The sequence below is a fragment of the Cynocephalus volans genome, chromosome 15 (genome assembly GCF_027409185.1).
Source record: "Cynocephalus volans isolate mCynVol1 chromosome 15, mCynVol1.pri, whole genome shotgun sequence".
NCBI lineage: Eukaryota > Metazoa > Chordata > Mammalia > Dermoptera > Cynocephalidae > Cynocephalus > Cynocephalus volans.
This window is the reverse complement of record NC_084474.1, coordinates 93777054-93799000: the sequence shown is the minus strand read 5'-3', so window position 1 is coordinate 93799000 and position 21947 is coordinate 93777054. Positions and strand designations below refer to the sequence as shown.

The following is a 21947-nucleotide window of genomic DNA, read 5'->3' as shown; positions in this document are numbered from 1 at the left end:
TGAGTGAACAAATGAGCGAATTAATTAATTAATGACCTGACTTTGAAGATGGAATGTTTTAAAAAGCCCATAGCAGTTCCCGGAGGATTGAGACAAGTTTTTACTCCTTCTCTGTCTCTGCAGCACCTGGCTCAGGGCCCGCCTGTAGCAGGTGTTCCCCAAGTGGTTACTGAGTGAACAGCTGAATGCAGCTGCTTGTCATCTCTCCCCTGTGGCCCCCTGGCACACCCTCCCCCCACTGCCCCTGCTAACATCTCCCGCAAGATCGACCCAACTTGTCCCTGAGGCTCTGTCCACTCTGCCATCCACAGATCTCCACCCGGCACAAGTTCCGACTGTTTCAGGTCCTGGAGACCATTATTGGAGCCAGTGACCTCCTGGAGGAGACCTGGGAGAAGTCCTTCATGCAGCTTGCCCTGGAGAACATGACCAAGTCCACGGTGAGTCCCCCACTCTCCAGCAAATGGGCCAGTCCCCCAAGAACTCTGGGAATACAGGCAGCTGCTCCAGGGGTCTAAAGGATGCTGGGTGTGCCCGGCCTTGTGGTTCACCCAGCGATGTCTGCCCATTTCCTCACGTCTTACCTCCAGCCCCTTCAGAGGGACGATCTCCTGCACATTTTACAGTTGAGGAAAGTGAGGCTCATGGAGGCATTACTTGTCCAAGACCACAGCGGTTGTAAGAGGGAGCCAAGTGCCTGGCTGAGCGTCCCCCTCCTTCCCCAGGATGCCTCTTCCTGAGGCAGGCTCTGGGGTCCCCTTCCCACCTTCCTTACTATTCCATCACAGCTGCCCACACCTCAGCCTCTGGAAGGCCTACTGCAAGTCTAACCCACTCCCCAGGCTGTGGCCTAGACCTCCGCCCCCGCCTCTGGTTCCTGCACAATGGAGACTTGAACTCCCCCACCCCTGCCTCAGGCTTGCTATCCAGGGACTGTCCCAGGCCGGCCAGCAGTCTCCACTGACCACAAGTCCAAGGCCCGGGGTGGGTGGCTTTTCTTCAGGGCTGCCCATGGTGGACTGCTCAATGCACATGTGATTGGTCATGGTCACAGACAATGACCCATCACCAGGGCCCTCGCAGGTCCAGTCCTGGCACTCCATCGAGCACAAATAGGCCCATCTCACCCTCTATATTATGCTCAGGTCTTAATGTATAAGTGACCGAGTAACCACACAGAAGGGCTCATGCCATGGAAAGAAGGTTTTTAACGCTCGTAATTCCTCTCCCTTCCCCCATCAATGAGAGGCACAGGCCGCCACACAGGGCCACACAAAGGCTGTCCCATGCACGGTGAGGAAGCAGACAGGATACTGCCTGGGACTGCGCCTTCAGGTCTGTGGTGGTGGGAAGTGACTAAGAAGGGACAACACCAGGGGTCCGCGCGGATACAGGCAGGTCAGGACCCATGGCTGGAGGGAACTGTAATGTGACTTCTGCACACTCATGAAGACACAAACAACTTGAGTCAATCATCTGGCCCTGTAATCCTGCTGGATTTACGGAGAACGTATCAGGAATAACGGATGTCAAACAGCCAGTGCAGGATCTGAAGACGTGGTTAATACACCTCCAAACTGGTGTTCATGGCCCCCGCTTTACAGATGGAAAGACTGAGGCTTGGTGACTTGAGGGACTCGCCTGCAGTAATAGCCCAGCTGGGGGACACAGGTGTAACCAGCTCCTGTGCTCCCCCAGAGAGGTCCCTGAGTCCATCCTACGTGTGAGTGATAGAGAAAAACAGGGAACAAAGGCCATCCCCACCTCATTTCTTTTTCTTTTTCAAGTCCACTTATGCGTTGGTTTGTTTAACTCTCCGCTGCGCAGTGTATGAGGCGTGTCTAAAAAGTGCGTGGCGTCTGTGTACAGTACAGACCCATGAGGACACAGAGCTGTGCAGGAGGGGCAGGACTGACAGGAAGTCGAGGGCTGCGAGATGGTTCCAGGGTAGTGGTCTGGCTTCAGCCTCCCTGGGGGCGGACAAGACCCCTCCCGGGGCTGTCTGAGGCAGGGCCGTGGCAGTGGCGGGCTGGGTGTGGTGTCTGCCATGAAGGTGGTCGGGCTGCTCTGCAGCACAGGGCAGACACCCCTGCAAGTGCCACGGGCTGGTCCAGGACACTTCGTCACCCAGGTCCAGGCCAGCTGAGCACAGACCGTCCAGCGTTTTGGCATCCAAAGCCCAGTCTGGTGCACATGTCATCCTGGGATGCGCTCCACCTCGTCCTGGACTCTGTTGCCCTGCCCCGTGCTCTTTCCCAGATTACTCTCAGGTGGGAGACATACGTCCACCAGCAGCTTCTCAAGGAAGGGGGTTTGGGAAATAAAGTGTTGAGCCCGTGCATTTCCAGAAAACTCTCTGTTCTATTTCACCCTGGACTGTGAGTTAGAAATCATCGCCCCGTTGTCTTCCCGCCCTCAGTGCGGCTGCTGGAAATCCAAGGCCATTGTGAACACTGATCCTTTGTACGAGACTGCCTCTCCTGCTGGGGGGCTTGCAGAATCCTCGCCCTGCGTGTGCTGGAGCTCCATGCTGGTACGCCCGTCCGGCTGATTCTAGGCGCCGTGTTTTGTGGTCATGCATCCCTTCGATCTGCCGACCTGCGACCTCTGGCTCTGGAAAGTGCTACGTGAATGTGCTGATGATCTTGTTCTCTCTGCTTCCCCGTTCTGGGCCTCAGAAGTGGAGCTTTTTAAAAATTTTTTCTATATTTATTTCTGTGGGGTATAGTGTGTTGTTTCAATACATGCACATACTGCTCGTGATTCACTTAGGGTAGAGAGCACGGTTCTGTCCCCGTTAGTTCACCCCTAATCTTGCCTCCACCTCCACCCCTGCCAGCCTCTGGTAACCATCCTTCTACTCTCTCCTTTTTATTTTTAACCGACAAAGATTAACATCCTTGTTGCAAAAAGAACTAAGAGGCAGAATTTTCCCTGGCTCCTTATCTTGTCTCTCCTGCCCCGTTTCTGTCCCTTCAGTCTGCTCTCTGAGACTCGTCCACACTATTTGCAAGCCTTCTCTGAGTTTTCCATTTGCGTCATTGCATCTAACTTTCAAGAGATCTCGATTTTATTCTCAGAAGGTCCCTTTTCCGTGTCACCCTGTTTACAGCATTTGGGGTGCCATGTCTTCCCTAATCTCTCTGAGGATACTGAAGAGTTCTGCTCGAAGTTCCCACCTCTCTGTTTGGACTCTGCGTCTTCCGAGTTGCTTTCTCCCGGGTCTCGCAGCGGGTGGGCTTGTGGGCTGCACCCCTCCCTTGCCTGCCCCCTCCTGCATGGCTGCCAGCCCGCAGTGGATGTTTGGTTCCCCTGTAGAGTGACGAAGTGAGCCCACTGCTGCCACCCCACACCCCAACCATGTCAGCATCTCCACATCTTTCCTTCCAAGCTCTGAGGACTTCCAGGAAGACCCTGTCCCAGGGTCCCACCTAGAGGGTCAGGTCCCATCCGTGGCAGTGTTGTGGATGGCCCAGCCTGGGAAGTGACTATTTCCTGAGCTTTCAGGCCTGGACTGCCCCTCAGCTGCCCTCTCCGGAGACGGAGCCTCAGAGTCTTGCTGGGGTGGGAGAAGGGCAGAGCCCCAGGTGTGAAGGGTGGGTGGCATCGAGGGACCTAATGATTCCAGGAACCACTTTATTTTTATTTTCAGCCCTCTTTGACACCACCCCAGTTCCAGAGATTGGGGATACACGAGACCTCCTGACTTCTACCCCAGCAGTAGAGGGTGGTGCTGTGTAGACGGGGCTGGTTCTTGGCTTATCCGCTGCTGGTTCAGCACTCGGTGGTCTTGGATTCATCCACCTGCTTCCAGCTTCCAGAATGTGGTTGCTGTTGGCCTTTTTAAAAATATGTCCTATGGGTAGTATCAGGAGAGGTTTTTGTGGGTTTTTCTTTAAAAAGCAATATCAGATTCAACCCATCATCTTAACGAGAAGCCCTCATAGCCATGCTTTCAACAAATAATAAATGGAATGTCGATTTCATATGACAACTCAAACTGCATCGCAGGGAGAGAAGAAAGGACCTTGGACACCCTGACCAAGGGCAGGCAGACCCCCTGCTGCACCTGCCTCCCACTAGCAGCCACCAAAGTCACCACATGCTCCCACTAACAAATACAAAAGAAAGGAATTCAAAATTGGAACAAAATCTAAAGAAATACCAACACACTTGCTGTGAAAAGTACTGGGTGTGGCAATACAGAGCCAGGCTCCGGGACACAGCGGTTCCTTTCTGCCTGAAGATGTCCCTTCCATTAGACAGGTGGGCCTGGCCAGGGCCGGGGGGTGGTCTGGGAACTGGTCAGCTGAGCCCTGCCCTCGCACAGCTGACACTGAGCCTTCAGGCCAAAGAACTCTGGACAGGAACATAGTCTCTCATTCTGAATTCATGGTGGAAAGAAGTAAAGGTGTGGTGTTGTCCTGTGCCACCAGGAGCTCAGGCAGAGCAGAGGCGGTGCTGACCAGAGGCTTCAAGATGGGTGTCCTGGGCGCAGGTCTCGGAGATGGCTTTACAAATAAACTAGAATTTGAGTAGATAGGGGAGTGGGAATGGAGTTCCAGGCAGGGGCACAGCACGAGCAAAGTCTCAGAGGCAGGAAAAACAGTGATGTGTTCTGGAACCGTAAGAGGACCAGGAACATAAAGAGCCATGTATACAGGGCACGCCTTGGGCTCCCTCAGCCTCAGTTTTGTATCAAACAAACGGGTTGATAACAGCTGCCCTGCCTATCAAACCAGACCGCGTATGTAAAAATGCCAAAGCTCTCACTTTTTCCTTCCCTTGCCCCGCCTGTCCCTGCCGGCTCCCACCCCCACCCAGGAGCTGGAAGACGTATATCAGGATGCGGCCAGCGACGTGCTGGTGGCCCTCTGCAGGCACTCATGGCAAGCTGTGGCCCAGCACCTGGAGAGGGAGCTCCTTACAGGCGTCTTCCCGCACCGCAGCTTCCTCTACGTGATGGGCGTGCTGTCCTCCCACGGTACGTCCTGCCACAGAAGGGGCAGGGCAGGCAGGTCATGGAGAGAGGCCCAGGAGGTGGCCCTGAGGCCCCACACCACGGCCAGCCAGACAGCTCTCGGTACCTCCCCATGAAAGGGTAACACTGGGCCCAGCTGTGCCACCTCAGTCCAGCCCCCACATTTACCACTGGTGAGCCCAAGGCCCAGAAATGGCACGTGGCCCACCTGGGGTCACACAGCAAGGGCAGCCAGGCCACAGCTCCAGCCCAGCTCTGTGGACCCTGAGCCCAAGCCCAGATCACACTCCTCCAGCTCACTTTTCTCACAGAGCTGTGACAGGCAGAGGAGGGACAGTGTCACCCTGACTCAGGCCAGCATTTGAGGGATGGGGGAGGTGGGGCCCAGGATCCAGCCCTGACTGTGGGCATCCGGCCAGGCCCCCGTAACCCACCCCTCCCTCCCACAGAGGAGCTCTTCAATGAGGAAGACAAGGCGTGCTGGCAAGAGTGGCTGACCCAGGTAGGGACAGAGCCCGGCCACCAGCCACCAGCCTTCTGTGTGACAGCAGGGGAGAGGCTGCACCTGCACAGCCCTAGGAGGCATGGGGAGGAGAGGGGATGAATGAGGGGAACAGAGAGGGAGGGAGGGGAAAGAAAGAAGGGGGAAGGGGTAGGGAATGAAAAAAGGGGGATGGAGGGAGAGGGTGGACAGGAAGGGAGCAGGGAGGGGGGAAGGTCCCTACTTCACAGGTGAGCACACAGGATGGGGGAGGGGAGGGGATGGACCACAGTCGTAGGACCTGTCAGTGGGGGAGGGGAGGGGATGGACCACTGTCGTAGGACCGGTCAGTGGGGAGGGGAGGGGATGGACCACTGTCGTAGGACTGGTCAGTGGGGGCGGGGAGGTGATGGACCACTGTCGTAGGACCGGTCAGTGGGGAGGGGAGGGGATGGACCACAGTCGTAGGACCTGTCAGTGGGGGAGGGGAGGGGATGGACCACAGTAGTAGGACCGGTCAGTGGGGGAGGGGAGGGGATGGACCACTGTCGTAGGACTGGTCAGTGGGGGCGGGGAGGTGATGGACCACTGTCGTAGGACCGGTCAGTGGGGAGGGGAGGGGATGGACCACAGTCGTAGGACCGGCCAGTGGGGGAGGGGAGGGGATGGACCACGGTCATAGGACCGGTCAGTGAGGGAGGGGAGGGGACTGGACCACAGTTGTAAGACTGGTCACTTAAAGGAGTTGGAATTTGAAACTTGGTCTCCAGATGCCTGGCACAGAGCAGGTATCCAGCACATATGGGACCTTCCCACCCATCCTGGAAGCTGGATCTACAACTGAGGGGACCAGAGAGAATGCAGAGGCCAGAGCTAAGATCAGGGAAGGAAGGAAGGGTAGACTAAGGATGTCACAGCCAAGAAATAGTGTCAGTGCAGGCCCATATCTGAGCACTCACCTGATTGAGGAGCTTATATGGCTGAGAGAAAGGACACGGGACCCTGGCAGATATGGGTTCAAGTCCAGATCCAACCAATCACAGCTGTGTGAGCCAGGGTGACTTACTTTGCCTCTCCATACCTCAGTTTTCTTATCTGCCAAATGGGTACAGAAGTACCTCACTCAAATGGTAGTTGTGAAGATTATAGGAAATAATCACGTGAAGTGTTTGGCACAGTGTCTAATACACAGGATGCCCTCATTAAATGTTGGTTATTGTTATTATACAGTAAAAGTAATAGTGGTAGTCGTATAGTAGCAGCAGCAGAATAGTAGTAATTCAATGGTGTCTAGTAGAAATTGTATCAGCAGCATCAGCAATACAAGTGATTAATAGAACAATGAGACAAAATCACTAAAGATATAGAAGACTTGAACAATACAATTAGCTAAATCGATCTAATGGACATCCCTTTCAAGTGCAAATTGAACATAAAGATAGATCATAATACATTGGACCATATATCAAGTTTTAATTAATTTAAAAGGACTGAAATCAAACAGTGTATTCTCTGACCAAAACATAAATTAAAAATCAATATTAAAATATATTGGGTAAAACTCCAAATGCTTGGGAACTAAACAGCAAACTTCTACATAACCCATGGGTCAAAGAAGAAACCGCAAGGAAAATTAGAAAATATTTTGAACTGAATGATAATAAAAACACAACATATAAAAATTTGAGGGATACAATATAAAGCAATATATAGAAGGAAATTTATATTTTAATGCCTATTTAGAAAAGAAGAAAGGCATAAAGTCAATTATCTAAACCTCCATCTTAAGACACTATCAAAAAGGCAAATTAATCCTAAAGTAAGTAGAAGGAAGGGAATAACAAAATCTAGAGGAAAAATTAAAGAAATAAAAGTGGGACAAACAATACAGAATGGATAAAACCAAAAGCAGGCTCATCAAAAGGATCAATAAATTGATAAACCTCCCACCAGACTGGTCAAGAAGAGAAAAAACACAAAGTACTCATTTTAGAAAGAAATAAGGAACAACATTGCAAATCCTTTAGATATTAAAGAAGAGTAATGAAATATGATTCCAATAAACTAGACAATTTAGATTAAATAGACAAATTCCCTGAAGAACACAAATTACCAAAATGACATGAGAAGAAAGAGAAAATCTGAACAGTCCTATATCTATTAAAGGAATTGGAATCATAATTTAAAAACTTCCTACAAAAAAAAAAAAAAACTCTAAGCCCAGACACTTCACTGGTGAATTTTATCAAATAGTTAAGAAAGAAAGAATACCAATTCTACACAAATGCTTTCGAGAAAACAGAGGAGGAAACAATATTTCTCACATCATTTTATGAGGCCAGCACAAACTTGATAACAAGACCAAAGACATTACAAGAAAAAAAAATGCAGACCAATATTTTTCATGAAGATAAACACAAAAATCTTTACCAAAATATTAGCAAATTGAATAAAAGGATAATACACCGTGATCAAGTAGAGTTTATCCCAGGGACACAAAATCATTTAAATAGCAAGAAATGTAATCCAACACATTAACAGAATAAAGTAGAAAAACTATGATCAGATTTATGAAAAATTATTAAGAAAAAGCATTTGACAGAATTTAATACCTCTTCATGATAAAAGCTCTCAACGCACTAGGAGTAGGAAGAAACTGCTTCAACCTGACAAAGGACATCTAAACCCACAGCTAACAAACTTAGCAATGAAAGGCTGAACACTTTCCTGCTAAGATTACTAATAAATCAAAAATGTCCAGTCTTTCCACTTCATTCATCATTGCACTGAAGATGCTAACCAATGCAATAGAGTAAGAAAAAAAAAGATATACAGATAGCAACTGAAAAAGTAAAACTGTCTTTCTTTGCAGACAACATGACTTAACTGTAGAAAATCTCAAAGACTCTTTAGAAAAAATACAACTAGGGGCCAGCTTGTGGCTCACTTGGGAGAGTGTGGTGCTGATAACACCAAGGCCACAGGCTCGGATCCCTATATGGGGATGGCCGGTTAGCTCACTTGGGAGAGCATGGTGCTGACAACACCAAGTCAAGGGTTAAGATCCCCCTTACCAGTCATCTTTTAAAAAAAAAGAAGAAAAGAAAAAATACTACAACTAATAATTACTGATAATTGAATTTAGCAACATCTCAGGATACAAGATCAATATACAAAAATCAATTGAATTTCTATATACTAGCAGCAAACAATTAGAAAATGAAAAAAATTTTAAATGACATTTACAGCAGCATTAAGGATACAAAAGACTCAAAGATAAGTGTAACACAGTATGTGCGAGATCTTTACAAAGCATTGCAAAGAGAAGTTGAAGAACACCTTAAAAATGGAGATATACGATGTTTGGGGATAAGAAGATTCAATAACGTTAAGTTGTCAATTGTCAAAAAATTCATTTGTAGATTGAATACAATGCCTACAAAAATTCCAGGAGTCTTTATTGTAGAATTAAATATAATCTATAAATTAAAACTTTATATGGAAATTTCAAAGGACCTACAATAGCCAAAACAATTGTGACAAAGAACAAAATTGCAAAAATTCCACTACTTGATTTCAAGACTTACTATAAGGCTGCAGTAACGATGCAATGAAGCATTGGCATAGGCTAAATAAATAAATCAATGGAACAGAAAAGAAAATCCAACATAAAACCACACTTATATGGTCAATTGATTTTTTTACAGGTGCCAAAGCAATTCAATGAGGAAAGGAAAGTCTTTTGAACAAATGGTTCTGGAACAATTGCATAGCTATAAAGAAAAAAATAAACTTTAATGCTTACCTCAAACCATGAACAAAAATTAATTAGAGATGAAACCAAGACCTAAATGTAAAAGCTAAAAGTGAAAAGCATCTAGAAGAAAACACAGGAGAAAATCTTGCCAACCTTGGGGTAGGTCAACATTTCTTAGGACTCAGAAGAGAATCATCATAAAAAGAAAAAAATGATAAATTGGATTGCGTCAAAATTAATACTTCTGCTCATCAACTGATACCATTAAGGAAATGAAAAGCCAAGCCACAGACACGGAGAAAACACAGTACGTGTGTCTGACAAGGAACTGTGTCCGAAATAAGTAAAGAACTCCTACAGCTTGGTAAGAGAGAGAAAAACAGCTCCATTTTTTAAAAAATGAGCAAAAGATTTAAATAGACACTTCACAAAGGAAGACATATGAAGGACTAATAATTAAACAAAAAAAGGATAAACACCTTTAGTCCTCAGGGAAACATCAGTTAAAACCACAATGAGCATCCACTGCATACCCACTGAGAGAGTGCAAATAAAAAAACACCACCAACCAGTGCGGGGAAGGACGTGGGGCAGCTGGAGTGCTGGGGGGGGGCAGTTAAATGGTGCAACCCCTTTGGAAAACTGGCATTTTCTACTAAAGGTGAACAAATGACTCAGCAATTCCACTTTTAGGTATTTTACCAAGAGATATGAAAAAAAATGAATGCAAAATTACTCATCCAAGAATGTTCATAGCAGCCCTGTTCATTAGAACCTCAGACTGGAAACAATCTGTGGCAGGCGGGATAATGCGCTCTCCCCCAAAAAACCTAAAATCCACTTCAGGAAATTAGAGAAAGAAGAGCAAGGTAAGCCTAATCCAAGCAGAAGAACAAAACAATAAAACAGTGGAAGAGGAATGAACTTTTGATACATGCAACATGGGTGATTCTCAAAAACGTTACGCTGAGGCGAAAAACATCAGACACGCAAAAGCACACACTGCATGACTCCAATTACATGCAATTCTAGAAAAAGAAAAACCCATCTGTAATGAAATAAACAGTTTTGCAGTAACAGAGAATAACTAGGAAGGAGCACAGAGAGATTTCTGGGGTGGGGGCAAAGGCTCTGTATCTTGGGTGTGAATTACATGGGTCTTACATTTGATAAAATTTGTTGTGCTATACACTAAAGATCTGTGCACTTCACTGTAAATTAAGTATGTCTTAATTTTTTAAACACTTAACTTTAAAAAATTAAAACTTGGGGGAACAGATGTGTTTGAAAATTCAGAATATTTCATATTTTTTGTTAAGTAATGAGGTGCCCACCCTGTATATTCCATGAATGTCCTTAGCAAGGTTTGAGGCAGATGCAGAATCAAATACCTTAGTATCTCTGGTACACAAGCACACAAATGTTCACGTGAAGTCTCAAACCCTATCATGGCACTTTGGGTCAGCTTGTGCCATCAAATGAGGTTGCTGCAAAGCTATGGGGAAAAAAATGTTCAGTTTTCTGAGTTTTGGAATTTGAACTTCAGACAAGGAACTGTGATGCTGTGAAGGAAGACAGTAAAGGTTTTGGGGAGGGGACAGGAGACCCTGGTGCTTCTGGGGAACCTTGGGGCTTCCTTGTGTTCAGAGTTCCATGAGGATCCTGCAGGCACCTGTCCTGTGGGTGAGAAAGCCACCAAGCCTGCTGCACCCCAGTGTCCTGCAAATGAGCCAGGTGGGGGGGCACACCCGAGGTAGAAAAGCTCCTCCAGATTCTGCCTGGAGAGAATTTCCTTTTCAGGGACCAAGGGATCAACGCCAGAGACTGCAAACTGTCCTGCAGCAGGCGCTCTGAGTTTGTTTTATGACCAAAGAGGCAAGGGATGCCCTGTGCCCACAGCGTCCCAAATTTATCATTTCTTTAGGAAAAATTCCTAGAAATGGAGTTGCCTGGGGAAGTGTATGCATAATTTAAGCTTAAATTGATATTGATATTGCCTTTTAATTGATATTGCCAAAACCTTCCCCCCAAAATATTGTAGATCCAATCACCCTCCCACCAAAGGACAGTTCCTTGCCAATATTCAGTGTTTTACTTTTTGCCAATCGTGTACAAAATGCTACATTATCTTAATTTCCATTCCTCAAATATTAGTAAAGTTGAGTTTACGGTATCTTCATCGTGTGTGTCCTTTCACCCATTTTAAAACGGATTGCTTGTCTTTTTCTTGTTGATTTACAAAATGCTCTTCGTTTATCATTGATACTGACCCTTGGCAGCAGCGGACAGCAAAACCTTTGCCGCATCTTTCAACTTAACTTAGAGGGTTCTGCTGAACAAATTTTTGAAAGTGTTTATCTTCACATGTATCAGTCTTTTAAGCTTCTCGAGTTTGGGATCATACTTAGGAGGGGTATCCCCCACCCCAAAAGAATCTTGGGATCAAGATCTTGGAATTATTGAATGATGGAACCTGGGAAGGTTGGAAATAGAGAAATCTTGTAGTCATCCTCGTTACAAAATCATGTGATGTTAGGATTGAAACTTTCAGGACATTATATTTTGAAGGGACTTTACATTCATACATTTGATCTCTCGTTCACTGACTTCTTAAACAATTACTGGAGCATCCGTACGTGGGAGCACGACGCCAGGTGCTGAGGGTACACCGGGAGCGAAGCAAAGTCCTGCCCTCCCGGCACGCACGCTGCAGAGGGGCCAGCCTCCACTAACACTAAGTATGTCATGTCTGTGACTCCTGGTCAGTGCTGGGGACACAGTCAGGACTCGACTCTACAGCCTCCCAGGCTCCTGGTTTTCCAGCCTCACCTCGAACACCTCCAGGGAGAGAATCCCGAGGAACGAGTCCCCATCCCTGAGGACCATCAGGCAAATGAGAGACTAGGTTTCAGGGACTCACAAGAGGGAAGGGACAAGGGGGTGCTGGAGTCAGGGCTCAGAGTGGCCAGGGCGGGCCAGAGCTGGTAGCTCTCAAGATTGGGGGAGAGACGGCTCCAGCCCCACCCACCCCCATCTCCTGACAGATAGCTATCAAGTCGGTCCAGTTCCTGAACACAGACCTGTGGTCCAAGGAGCTGCTGTGGGCACTCACCAAGCCCAACCAGACCCAACGGGAGCAGTCCCCGGAGAAGGTGGGCCCCGCCCCTGCCTCCCCCGAGGCAGCCCTTGCTGGCCCACTGCGCAGGCCCAGGTGCTCTGTCCATAGGATGCACGAGGCCCTAGAAAGAAACTGGGCTGGGGCCTGGGCAGCAGGACTTGAAGCCACATTCTGCTGCATCACCAGGCAGAGGTTTAGATGGTCCCAGGGCAGAGCAGTGAGGGGACTGCAGAGGTAGGGGAGGCTGAGGAAGGCAGTCAGAGGAGGCTGCTCAAGGAGGCAAGGGCCATCCCAGGGGGCTCAGGATAGCACTGACCCTCCGCCAGGCCTTCCTGTTCACCTACTACGGGCTGATCCTTCAAGCTGAAGAGAACAGTGCCACGGTCAGGACACACCTACAAACCCTCCTGGAAACGTCCCACCAGTGGCCCAAGCAGAGAGAGGTGAGGAGCAAACCCCCACCCCGTCCCCACGACTGCCTGACCCTGACCATAGGATTGGCCTGCCTGCTGGTCACACGCTCTGCCCTGATCCTAATCACAGACTGAGGCCTCTCCCTGTTAACACCCTGACTGTGACCCTAGTCACATGCTAATCCCTAATCCTGGCCACACACTGAATCCTGATCCTGGTCACAGACTCTTTCCTGACCTTGGTCACATACAGAGACCTGATTCTGCTTTAAGGCTAAAACTTGACCACGACCACAGGCCAAATCCTGACCCTGGTCACACCCTGAGCCCTGAGCCCTGACCACAGCCCGAGCCCAGATCTCACCCCAGGGCCCCTCCCTTCATCCCAACCTGTCACAGGTCTGCTCAGAGCTGGCGGTGAGGGATAACTGGACTCCGAGGTCTCACCACTGTCTCCTGCCTTTCCTAACCCCACCCACCAGACCCCATAGGAGATGCCCACACGGGTTGGTCTCAGACTTGCATGTCCTAAAGAGCATGGCAGGTGGATGCCCTGTGATCTTGGATGAGTCCCCCACCTCCTTCTGGGCCTTGGTTTTCACAGCTGCCAGGCGGGGGGCCAAGTCCAGTCCCGCGACTCTAGGGTCCCTTCATCAGTGATCCTGGTCCCCCTCTCCCACAGGGGATTGCTCTCACAGTGGGGCTGGCCGCCGTCCGCCACCTGGATGATGTCTGGGCCGTCCTGGACCAGTTTGGCCGGAGCAGGCCCATCAGGTGGAGCCTCAATAGCTTCGCCCCAAAGGTACTGGCTCAGGGGTCCTCAGGACCTCAGCAAGGGGCATCAGGGCCCCCACTCTCCAAGCTGGGACCCCCAGGCAAGGTAGAGCATGGGTGTCGGGCCACGAATCCTGACCTCCAATGTCACCTCACCCCACCTGCAATATGGCCTGTGTGTGCCTCAGTTTCCTCCTCTTGGATGGGAACTCCTCCCGCTACACCTGTTGGGGATTGGAATGGGCCGGGGCTGTAGAGGGCCGGCGCGTGGCCGGAGCTCGAGCGGAGACAGCCTCGCTGTGCTCGTGATGGCTGCTGTAAGCTCCTTCACTGGCCCTTGGGCACGTGACTCATCCGAACATGAGCTCCGGGCCAGTGAGCAACCCAATGGGCTATGGATGGCGGACGGCAGTGCACCCACCCCTCCTCACTGCATCCCACGTAACTCCCGCGGGAGGAAACAGTGCCCAAGACTGAGCCACTGAGAAGCCCTTGTCCCACATTCTGCGTGCCCCTTGCCATCCCTCCAGGCCCCAGCAGCCCAAGGGGGAGAAGGCGTGTGTCCAGTAGGAAGGGGGGTGGGGCGGAGACGGCCCTGGGCTCCTGGGGAAGGGGCTACCACGGGAGGGGCGAGGGGCCTGGGCTGTAGCCAGTTCCAGCAGAGCCAGGCATCCTATGTACACCCCCTGGTGTCCCTTCCAGGCCCATCCACCCCTAAAGAGCTAATTCCACTTCCCTTATTTTCCTACTGAGGTAAACTGAGGCTCACCACCCCTCAGGACACTCTGCCTCCGGTACCCATCTAGGGCCTGGGGTACCTCCTCTCACCGTGACCCCAGAGGAGGGGTCCAGCAGGCTCCTGACACTCTTTACCCACCCACCCCCCGCCGGCAGAATCCAGAGGATGTGCAGTGGAGGTGGGCCAGCAGCACCGCCCTCCTTGCCTATGGGCAGGTGGCGGCCAAGGCCAAGGCGCACATCCTCCCGTGGGTGGACAACATCTTGTCGCGGATGATTTTCTACTTCCACTACAGCCCCTGGGTACGGGACCCTGCGGCTGCCCTCTAAGGACCCCAGAGTCCTGCCCCCACCCCACCAAGATGGAGCCCTGGACTCCAGCCCAGCAGCCCCACCAGAATCTCCGAGTCCGAGAACTCAGGACCTTCCAGAACCCTGGAGTCCAGTTCTCCCTTCCCTCCCCACCTGGGAACCACAAAGAACCAGGCCCAGCTCCCTTGAGCCCCACATTCCAGTCCACCTTCCAGCCTGGCCCCTCCCTGTCCCTTCCTCGTCCCTTCCCCGCCCCTCCCGACCCTCCCCACCCCTCCCCCACCTTCTCCCACCTTCTCATCCATCATCCCATGGCAAATTCTCTGGACTTTCATGATAACCCCATCCCCTCCCTCCATTTCACTTTTGGGGTAGGGAAGGTGGGTACTGAGAGTCCCGGGTGACTTCCCATCACACCCTGTGATGACAAGCCCCCAGTTCCGAACTCTGCACCGGGGGCCTCCCACCCAGGGGCTATGAGGGCCGCAGCGCTGCTCCTGCCCGGCGCACTGGGGCTCAGTTGCTACACCTCTTATAGACTTTTACAGGCACTTCCTGGTGTTTAGACATTGTCAACTTATTCACATTCTTAAGCAAAACTACACACAGCCCAAAAATGCCCCCCACGCGCAGGGCCCCAGCCAGTGGTCTCTGCCACACCCCTTCCAGCAATGACCCTACTGCCCCTTGTGATCTCATCGCGCTCCCTCACTACCCCCTGCACACTCCCATGCTCTTGTCCCTGACCCTGTCCCTCTTGTCATGGGCCTGAACTCACACTAGGATGAGTCCCTGAAGCAGAGCTTCCTCACTGCGGTCCTGATGCTGCTGGGGGCCATCGGCCGGAGCGAGGGTGCCCACAGCTACAGGTTCTCCCAGACCTCCGAGCTGCTCGACTGTCTGATGGTGCGTGCGAGGCCCTGGGCGGGGGGGGGCACCCTCCCACAGACCACCCACTAGGGAAGGGGTGGGGTGGGTTCTAGAGTGGGTCTGAGCCCCTCCCAGGCCTTCACACCTGGAAGCACATCCATGTGTCCACTTCACTCGGTTCCTGTAGGAACCCTGAGCTGGCCAGTATGTCCACCTCATGGCAATGCCACCGAGGTCAGAATAGCCAGTGCTGCCCACCCTGCACATGCTGCCCTAGCCCATACCCCAGACTGGTCACTGGAGATTGTGGCTTCACGGAACCTCGAGGGTAGTGGAGGGAACACACAAGCAGTCATGTGTGGGCAGTCATGACAGTAACAATCGCAACAACAGTAATAGTAATAACAGCCCCACTTCTTGACTCCTGCTGGGACCCAGACACTGTGCTCCACACGCCTTGCCTCGTGTAACACGCGTGCAACAAGACCGTGTTGTTTATGAGTAACTGAGGCTCTTGCACAAGATCATGCAGCTAGTACGTGGGTGACTGGGATTCGGACCTGACCTGTTTGACTTCAGAGGCTTTGCTCCGGTTCCCTAAGCAGGGGCCAGGTCACAGAGGCACCCTCTGAGTGGGTGGGGGGCAGGGTGCCCAGGCACTGAGGGTTTTAGGCAGGGATGAGACCTAGTGTCAGAAGTGGGATGGGACAGGCCTGAGTGATGGGACTTGCAGATTTTGATGGAGAAGGAGCCTCAGGACACTCTGTACACACCAAGTCGCCAGCAGTCCATCCGCATCATCTCCAGCCTCTGGTAGGTGCCCAGCCCACACAGGGCCCTCCATAGCATCAAACCTCTCTGCTTGGGCTTGGTGCTGGCAGGACAGCAAGGTGGGGAGAGGTCAAGAGTAAAGGCCCTGCTGGGCAGGAAGCTAGAGTCCAGGGGCTCAAGGATCCCCAGGCCAGGGTGTCAGGTCCTGACTCAGCTGTCCACCTACAGACGGGGTGAGGGTGTACCTGGCATCCCTGCCCTGGTCAGGGGAGGCTGCCTTGGAAGTGGAGGTCCAGGGAGTTCAAGCTGTTTGCTCTCAGGCTGCAGAGGCACAGACAGGCAGCCTAGCACTGCCCTGGGCAGGGCGCAGGTGCAGCTATGTTGGCTTCCAGCCTGAGAGCAGACACACTGGCTTCAAACCCCACCTCCACCAGGTGCTTAACCTCTCCAAGCCTCAGTTTTTCCAATTCACTCATTCCACACATAATTGTTGAGCACGTACTACGTGCCAGGCACCATTCTGGGTTCTAGAGACCCAGCTGTGAGCCAGTGGGAAACATCTCTGTTCTCTGAGAGCTGACACTTGGGAGAGGGGTCAGTGAGCAAACCACATACCAGGGACTGATGAAAGTGCTGAAGGAGGATGATGGGGGGGACAAGGCATTGACCTCCAGTCATCACCGGGTTCAGTGCTAAGGGAGACTCACGTTGGGTCAATGAGAATTGATTGAGCCCCCACCAGGAGCCCCCTGCTCTTCCAGGCTCAGACATGGCCTGAGGCTGGGTCAGGCTGCCTTAGAAGGGGACTTTTGAGCAAAGGCCTGAAAGGGTGAGAAAGTGAGCCCTGCAGGTCCCCAGCTGCAGGAATGGTGAGTGCCAGGGACTTGAGGCTAGTGCACAGCTGGGGTGCTGGAGGACCAGCAAGGGGGCCCAGGTGGCTGGGGTGGAATGAGTGAGAGCCCAGGACTGATGAAGTCCCAAGAGTCCTGCAGCAGGTCGTGCAGACCGCTACAGGGACATTGTCTCTTGGCTGAGCAAGGTGGCACCTCGGGGGGATTACATTTGGGAAGGAATGTCTGGATTTGGTGTGGGGAGTAGAGGGTACTTGCAGGGAAGGAAATGGGGGACTAGCCAGAAGCCCCTAGATCAGTCCAGGAGAAAGGTAACAGGTGATCTGCTCAACGGTAAGAAGTACTTAAATCCTGGATAAATCGTGATAGGAGAGCTGTCAAGACCTGCTGCAGGACTGGAGCAGTCTGTGAGGGATGGGAAGGATCCAGAGTGGAGCCAAGGTCTTTGCCCTGAGCAGCAGAGAACAGCACTGCCATCCATGGGGAAGGGTGGGCCGTGGGTGGAGCGGGCCTGGGGGTGGATCAAGGCTGAGATGCCCCTTAGACACCAAGTAGAGATGCAGTGGGCAGCTGGCGACGGGAGTCTAGAGTTCAGGCGAGAAGCCAGGCTGGAGACACAGTCGGGGGCATCAGCGTCCAGGTGCCATTTAAAGCCAGGAGTTCAGGTGGCCAGGATGCCCGACGTGAGGCCCTGCAGAGACAGGCAAGAGGCCAGGGAGGCAGATGCGCATAAGTCTCCGTGAAAAGCAGATGCTGCGAGGTCTGCAGTGATGGCAGCAACGCGAGGTGACGCTCTAGTCCCACGAGGGCCCACTGCTCAGCCTCCAGCCCCAGCTCACTGCCCTCTGTCTGCCAACAGTCAGCTGAGGCCACCTGTGGACCTGGAGAGGAAATCGCGGCTCCTCTCCACCTGCCTCCGCAGTGTGTTTGCCCTGCCGCTGCTGGAAACCCTGGAGAGACACACCTGCCTCTTCCTGGAGCCACCAAACATACAGGTGTGCTGCGCCCCTGAGCCAAGAGGGGCCTCTGGGGCAGGGTGTCTAGGTCTGCCCACTGTTCGTGGCTTGGGAGGGGGCGGGCTGGGTGGGAAGGGTTCCTGAGCACTCCACATGCCAGGGCTAGGGTGTCCTGGGCACTTTCTGAACTGCTCTGAGCACCTGTCTGTTTGCTCACCTGTAAAATGGGGATGATAAGGCAGGTGGTGGGACTTAGCCCTGGGCAGCTGAAGTGAGAGACTGGGGTGCTGTACCCCTCAGTGGGACGCGCTGTAAACAGTGGGACATGTGGCCTCCCGCCCTCACTGTTGACCCTGAGAGCGAGTAGGGGGGGGCCGGCCAGCCGTGCTGAGCAGCCTGCAGGGCCTGGGACGGCTTGCTACGTGGCAGCATCAAGGCTGTGCCTTTCTGTGAGCTCTCCAACAACCAACAGAAGCTCAGAGGAAGGGATGAGTTCCCCAACCATGGACGGGTCCAAGAGACCCAGCTCAGCCTCCAAGTCCCCACAACACCTGGAGCAAGTCACCTTCCCTGCAGGGCAGGCTCAGTCTCACCACGCAGGCCTCCGCAGCCCAGCCTGCTAGCCCAGCAAGGCTGGAGGAAGGCGCTCTGGGGTTGCTCTCAGCGCCCTGGCTGGCCACCCACCCCTTCCTGGGTTCTGTTAAATAGAAGCCTCCCTTACAAGGAGATGCCTGCCATTGCTCGTGGCCACCACCAGGGGGCGTGTGCTGCTCCCGGGGCACAGTCAGGGCCTGGCAGCAAAGGGCGGGGCAGCCAGTGTTAAGTGAGCACTGCTACATGCTCTCTATGTTATCTCACCATCCCAGCAGCAGCCAATGGGTGAGGAAACCGGCTCAGAGAAGTAAAGCTATCCGGTGGGAGAGTCAGGGTTTGAACCCGCACCTGCCCCAGAAGGCTGGGTCCAGGCTGGAACTGGACAGATTAGAACTTTGGGTGGGATGGTGAGAGAATGAGGTGTTTCCCAGGCCCAGGGCAACACCTCGGCCACAGCTTTCTAGGAGGGGGCCATCTGCCCCCACCCCAGCCCCGCAGGAGTTCAGAGTGCCCCGTTACCAGATGACACCATGACACCACAGCTGGTTTGCCCTGGGAGCACGACCTGGTGCCTAGGGGACCGGTGCTAGGAGCTGGGAGTGCTGGGCTGGGCCCCATCCCTTCCCATCCTCTGTCTGCCTCCACCCTGGCGATGGGGCCGGCTTCATGCCGTTCTCGGGTAAGGAGAGTGAGTTCAGAGAGGGGACATGGGTTCCCCAGGGCACCAGACAGTGAATGACCAGAGCCCAGGGCTCTGCTCTTGGGGAGCCCCAGGTGGGAGGGTAGACTGGAGCATTTCTGTGGTCCCAACCATCCCTGAATGTGCCTGGCAAGCAAAGCAGTAAAAGATTGAGGGTCTGGTGTGTGAGAACCAGAAATCAGAAACAGCTACATCATTTGCCGGGCCCAGTGCAAAATGAAAACACAGCCATTGTTTAAAACTTACTAAGAGTTTCAAGACAGCAACCACAGAGCATTACACCCAGCACAGGTCCCTTTTGATCCCGGGGTCCAGTCACCTGCCCATGAAGCCAGTCCTGTGAATGGACTCTCCTGGGCCACTGAGAAATCTGTGCCCTTGGGTGGGTCCCGGATGGCCTCCCTGCCCAGTCTCAGTGTGTGTCAAGTGGGGACCCCATGGTTGGGCCCCTTCGTGGGCGTGGTGGTGAGCTCCAGGGCTGGACAGCCTGGCCTGGGGTGTGTAGCCCCTGGCCCTGCATCCCACCTGGTGTTGGCGGCTGCCTGACCCACCCACACCTCGATGCAGACCCTGTACCACAAGACCACAGAGGCACTCGACCACATGCTGCAGAGCTTCATCACGCAGAGCCCCACGGCTAACGAGCTGCACTTCCTGCTGTCGGTGAGGGTTGGTGGACACCCGGCAGGGCTGGGAGCAGAGGGGTCTTCAGCCCTGTGCTGGAAGCCCAAAGGAGGGCATCCCAGAAGCAGGGCCTGACCTGGGGCTGCAAGTGGTCCAGGAACCAGGAGGTGTGAGTACTGCGTACAGTGATCTCAGTGGTTTGGAGCAGCTAGAGTGGAGGGAGGGGCAGCAGGGACAGCCCAGTGGTGACGGGGCTGGTGAGGAAGTGGGCCACAACCCTGGGCGGGACCTGCCCTCCGCCCCCAACCAAGAACCCTGCCTGCAGCAGTGTCCCTAAAGGATTCCACGGCCTCTACTCTTGCGTGCCCTCCAGGGCTTCTGCCTTGATAGGAGGGAGACCAGTCAACAGGCAGCAAAAATCCAGGGTCAGAGATCAGGGCCGGAGGGATTTCACCGAGGAGTCCTGAATCAGACTACGGTGGTCCCTAGGTAGAGCTGGGAAGGGAAGGGCTGGCAGGGGAGGGTACGGCAGGCACAGGTGAGCAGCACGGGTGAGCCCAGCAGGTCAGCGGAGCGAGGCTCTGCACAGCCGGATCAGAGGAAGTGCAAGGAGTGGGTAAGTGTCAGGGTTAGGTCAGCAGGGGCCACACCACATCAGGCCTTGAGGACCTCGTCAAGAAGCCGGGTTGGAGGTGAGGCAGGGCCTCCTGACTTGGGGCACTCTGATGCAAGTCCAGGTGCCTGAACATGGACAGGAGGAAACCCCATCCGCATGTTCACTCACCTGGAGCTGCAAGGTAGCGTGTCCATCCCCTGGGAATGTTAGGCTGCCACCAAGAAAAATCACAGATGCTTCCCAGGAACATCATTGGGTCACAGAACCTTCAAATACCATGCATGCATCCTCGTCCTATTTCAGAATCACTAACTCTTCAACTTACCCATTTCAAGGTGCCTCTGTATTCCACTGTAAGGATGTGCATATATTGTGTGCATGGAAAAGCATTGCTCTAGAGAGGGGTGCCTGGCACAGAACAGGTTAAGAACCAGGACCCTCAAAGGGCTTTGAGCAGGAAGGGATGTGTCCTCTACCAAAGTCAGAGGGATTGGCGGAGGGTGTGCGGTGGTGTGGGAAAGTGACAGAGGCAGCTAGACAGCAAAGTGGCAGAAGCCCAGGCAACACAACCTGGCCCTAGGATGGATGGATCCCTGCCACGGGGACAGATTCTAGGTGGGATGGACTGGGCCTGAGCCAAGGGGTGCAGCCTGGACTATAGTGGGAGGAGCCTTGCCTCAGAGGCGGGGCCTGCCCCGAGGGGCGGGGCCTGGTCGGGGTGGGGCGGGGGGGCCTGGGCCTGGTGGTCGGAGCCTGGTCCTGGTGGGCGGGGGCTGGTCCTGGTGGGCGTGGCCTAGTCCTGGTGGGGCTGGACGGGGCGTGGACTGGTCCTGGTGGGCGGGGCCTGGCCGGGGGCGGGCGGCCCGCCGCTGCAGCGGGCTCTATCTGGCCCCGCGCTCCCGCAGCACATGTACACCTGGCTGGCGTCGGAGAAGGCGCACGAGCGGCAGCGGGCTGCGCACAGCTGCACGGTCCTGCTAAGATTCGTGAGCCACAACCTCCACCTGCACGTGAGTACTTGCCCGCCCCACGCCCCACGCCCCTCTGCGGGCGGGGCCTCCTGCCCCGGAGCCCGGCGGCCCCACCCGAGCCGCCCCCCTCCCAGAGCCCTCTGGGGTTTGGAGGGTTCAAGGCCCCCTGGTCACCTGCCTCCAGGACAGGCGGATCCCTGAGTCCCCTGCAGCGCCTTTTTACACGTGAGGAAGCAGGCTGGGAGGGCGGCGGGGACCCCTGCTCAAGTCCTCACAGCTGGGCCCTGAACCCAGGTGGCCCTGTCCACGCACCTGGAGGGCTTGGGCAGGTGTTTCTCCTCCCCAGCCTCAGCTTCTCACCTGTAAAATGGGTGGGAATGACTCCTGGGAGGGAGGAGGTGGGAGTCAGATGCGGTGGGA

General features: G+C 53.3%; 1 protein-coding gene across 1 annotated transcript in view; it reads left to right on the top strand.

The window, feature by feature from the left end:
- Positions 1 to 21947, top strand: part of LOC134363730 (maestro heat-like repeat family member 5) — a 66974-nt gene that overhangs the window by 8718 nt on the left and 36309 nt on the right. Inside the window, exons 5-17 of the mRNA XM_063079281.1 lie at positions 312 to 440; positions 4825 to 4984; positions 5431 to 5483; positions 12264 to 12371; positions 12664 to 12780; positions 13433 to 13552; positions 14419 to 14565; positions 15358 to 15480; positions 16178 to 16257; positions 17926 to 18104; positions 18189 to 18229; positions 19884 to 19979; positions 21462 to 21566. Of these exons, the coding sequence (XP_062935351.1) occupies positions 312 to 440; positions 4825 to 4984; positions 5431 to 5483; positions 12264 to 12371; positions 12664 to 12780; positions 13433 to 13552; positions 14419 to 14565; positions 15358 to 15480; positions 16178 to 16257; positions 17926 to 18104; positions 18189 to 18229; positions 19884 to 19979; positions 21462 to 21566 (1458 nt within the window). The remainder of the gene's footprint in view (positions 1 to 311; positions 441 to 4824; positions 4985 to 5430; positions 5484 to 12263; positions 12372 to 12663; positions 12781 to 13432; positions 13553 to 14418; positions 14566 to 15357; positions 15481 to 16177; positions 16258 to 17925; positions 18105 to 18188; positions 18230 to 19883; positions 19980 to 21461; positions 21567 to 21947) is intronic.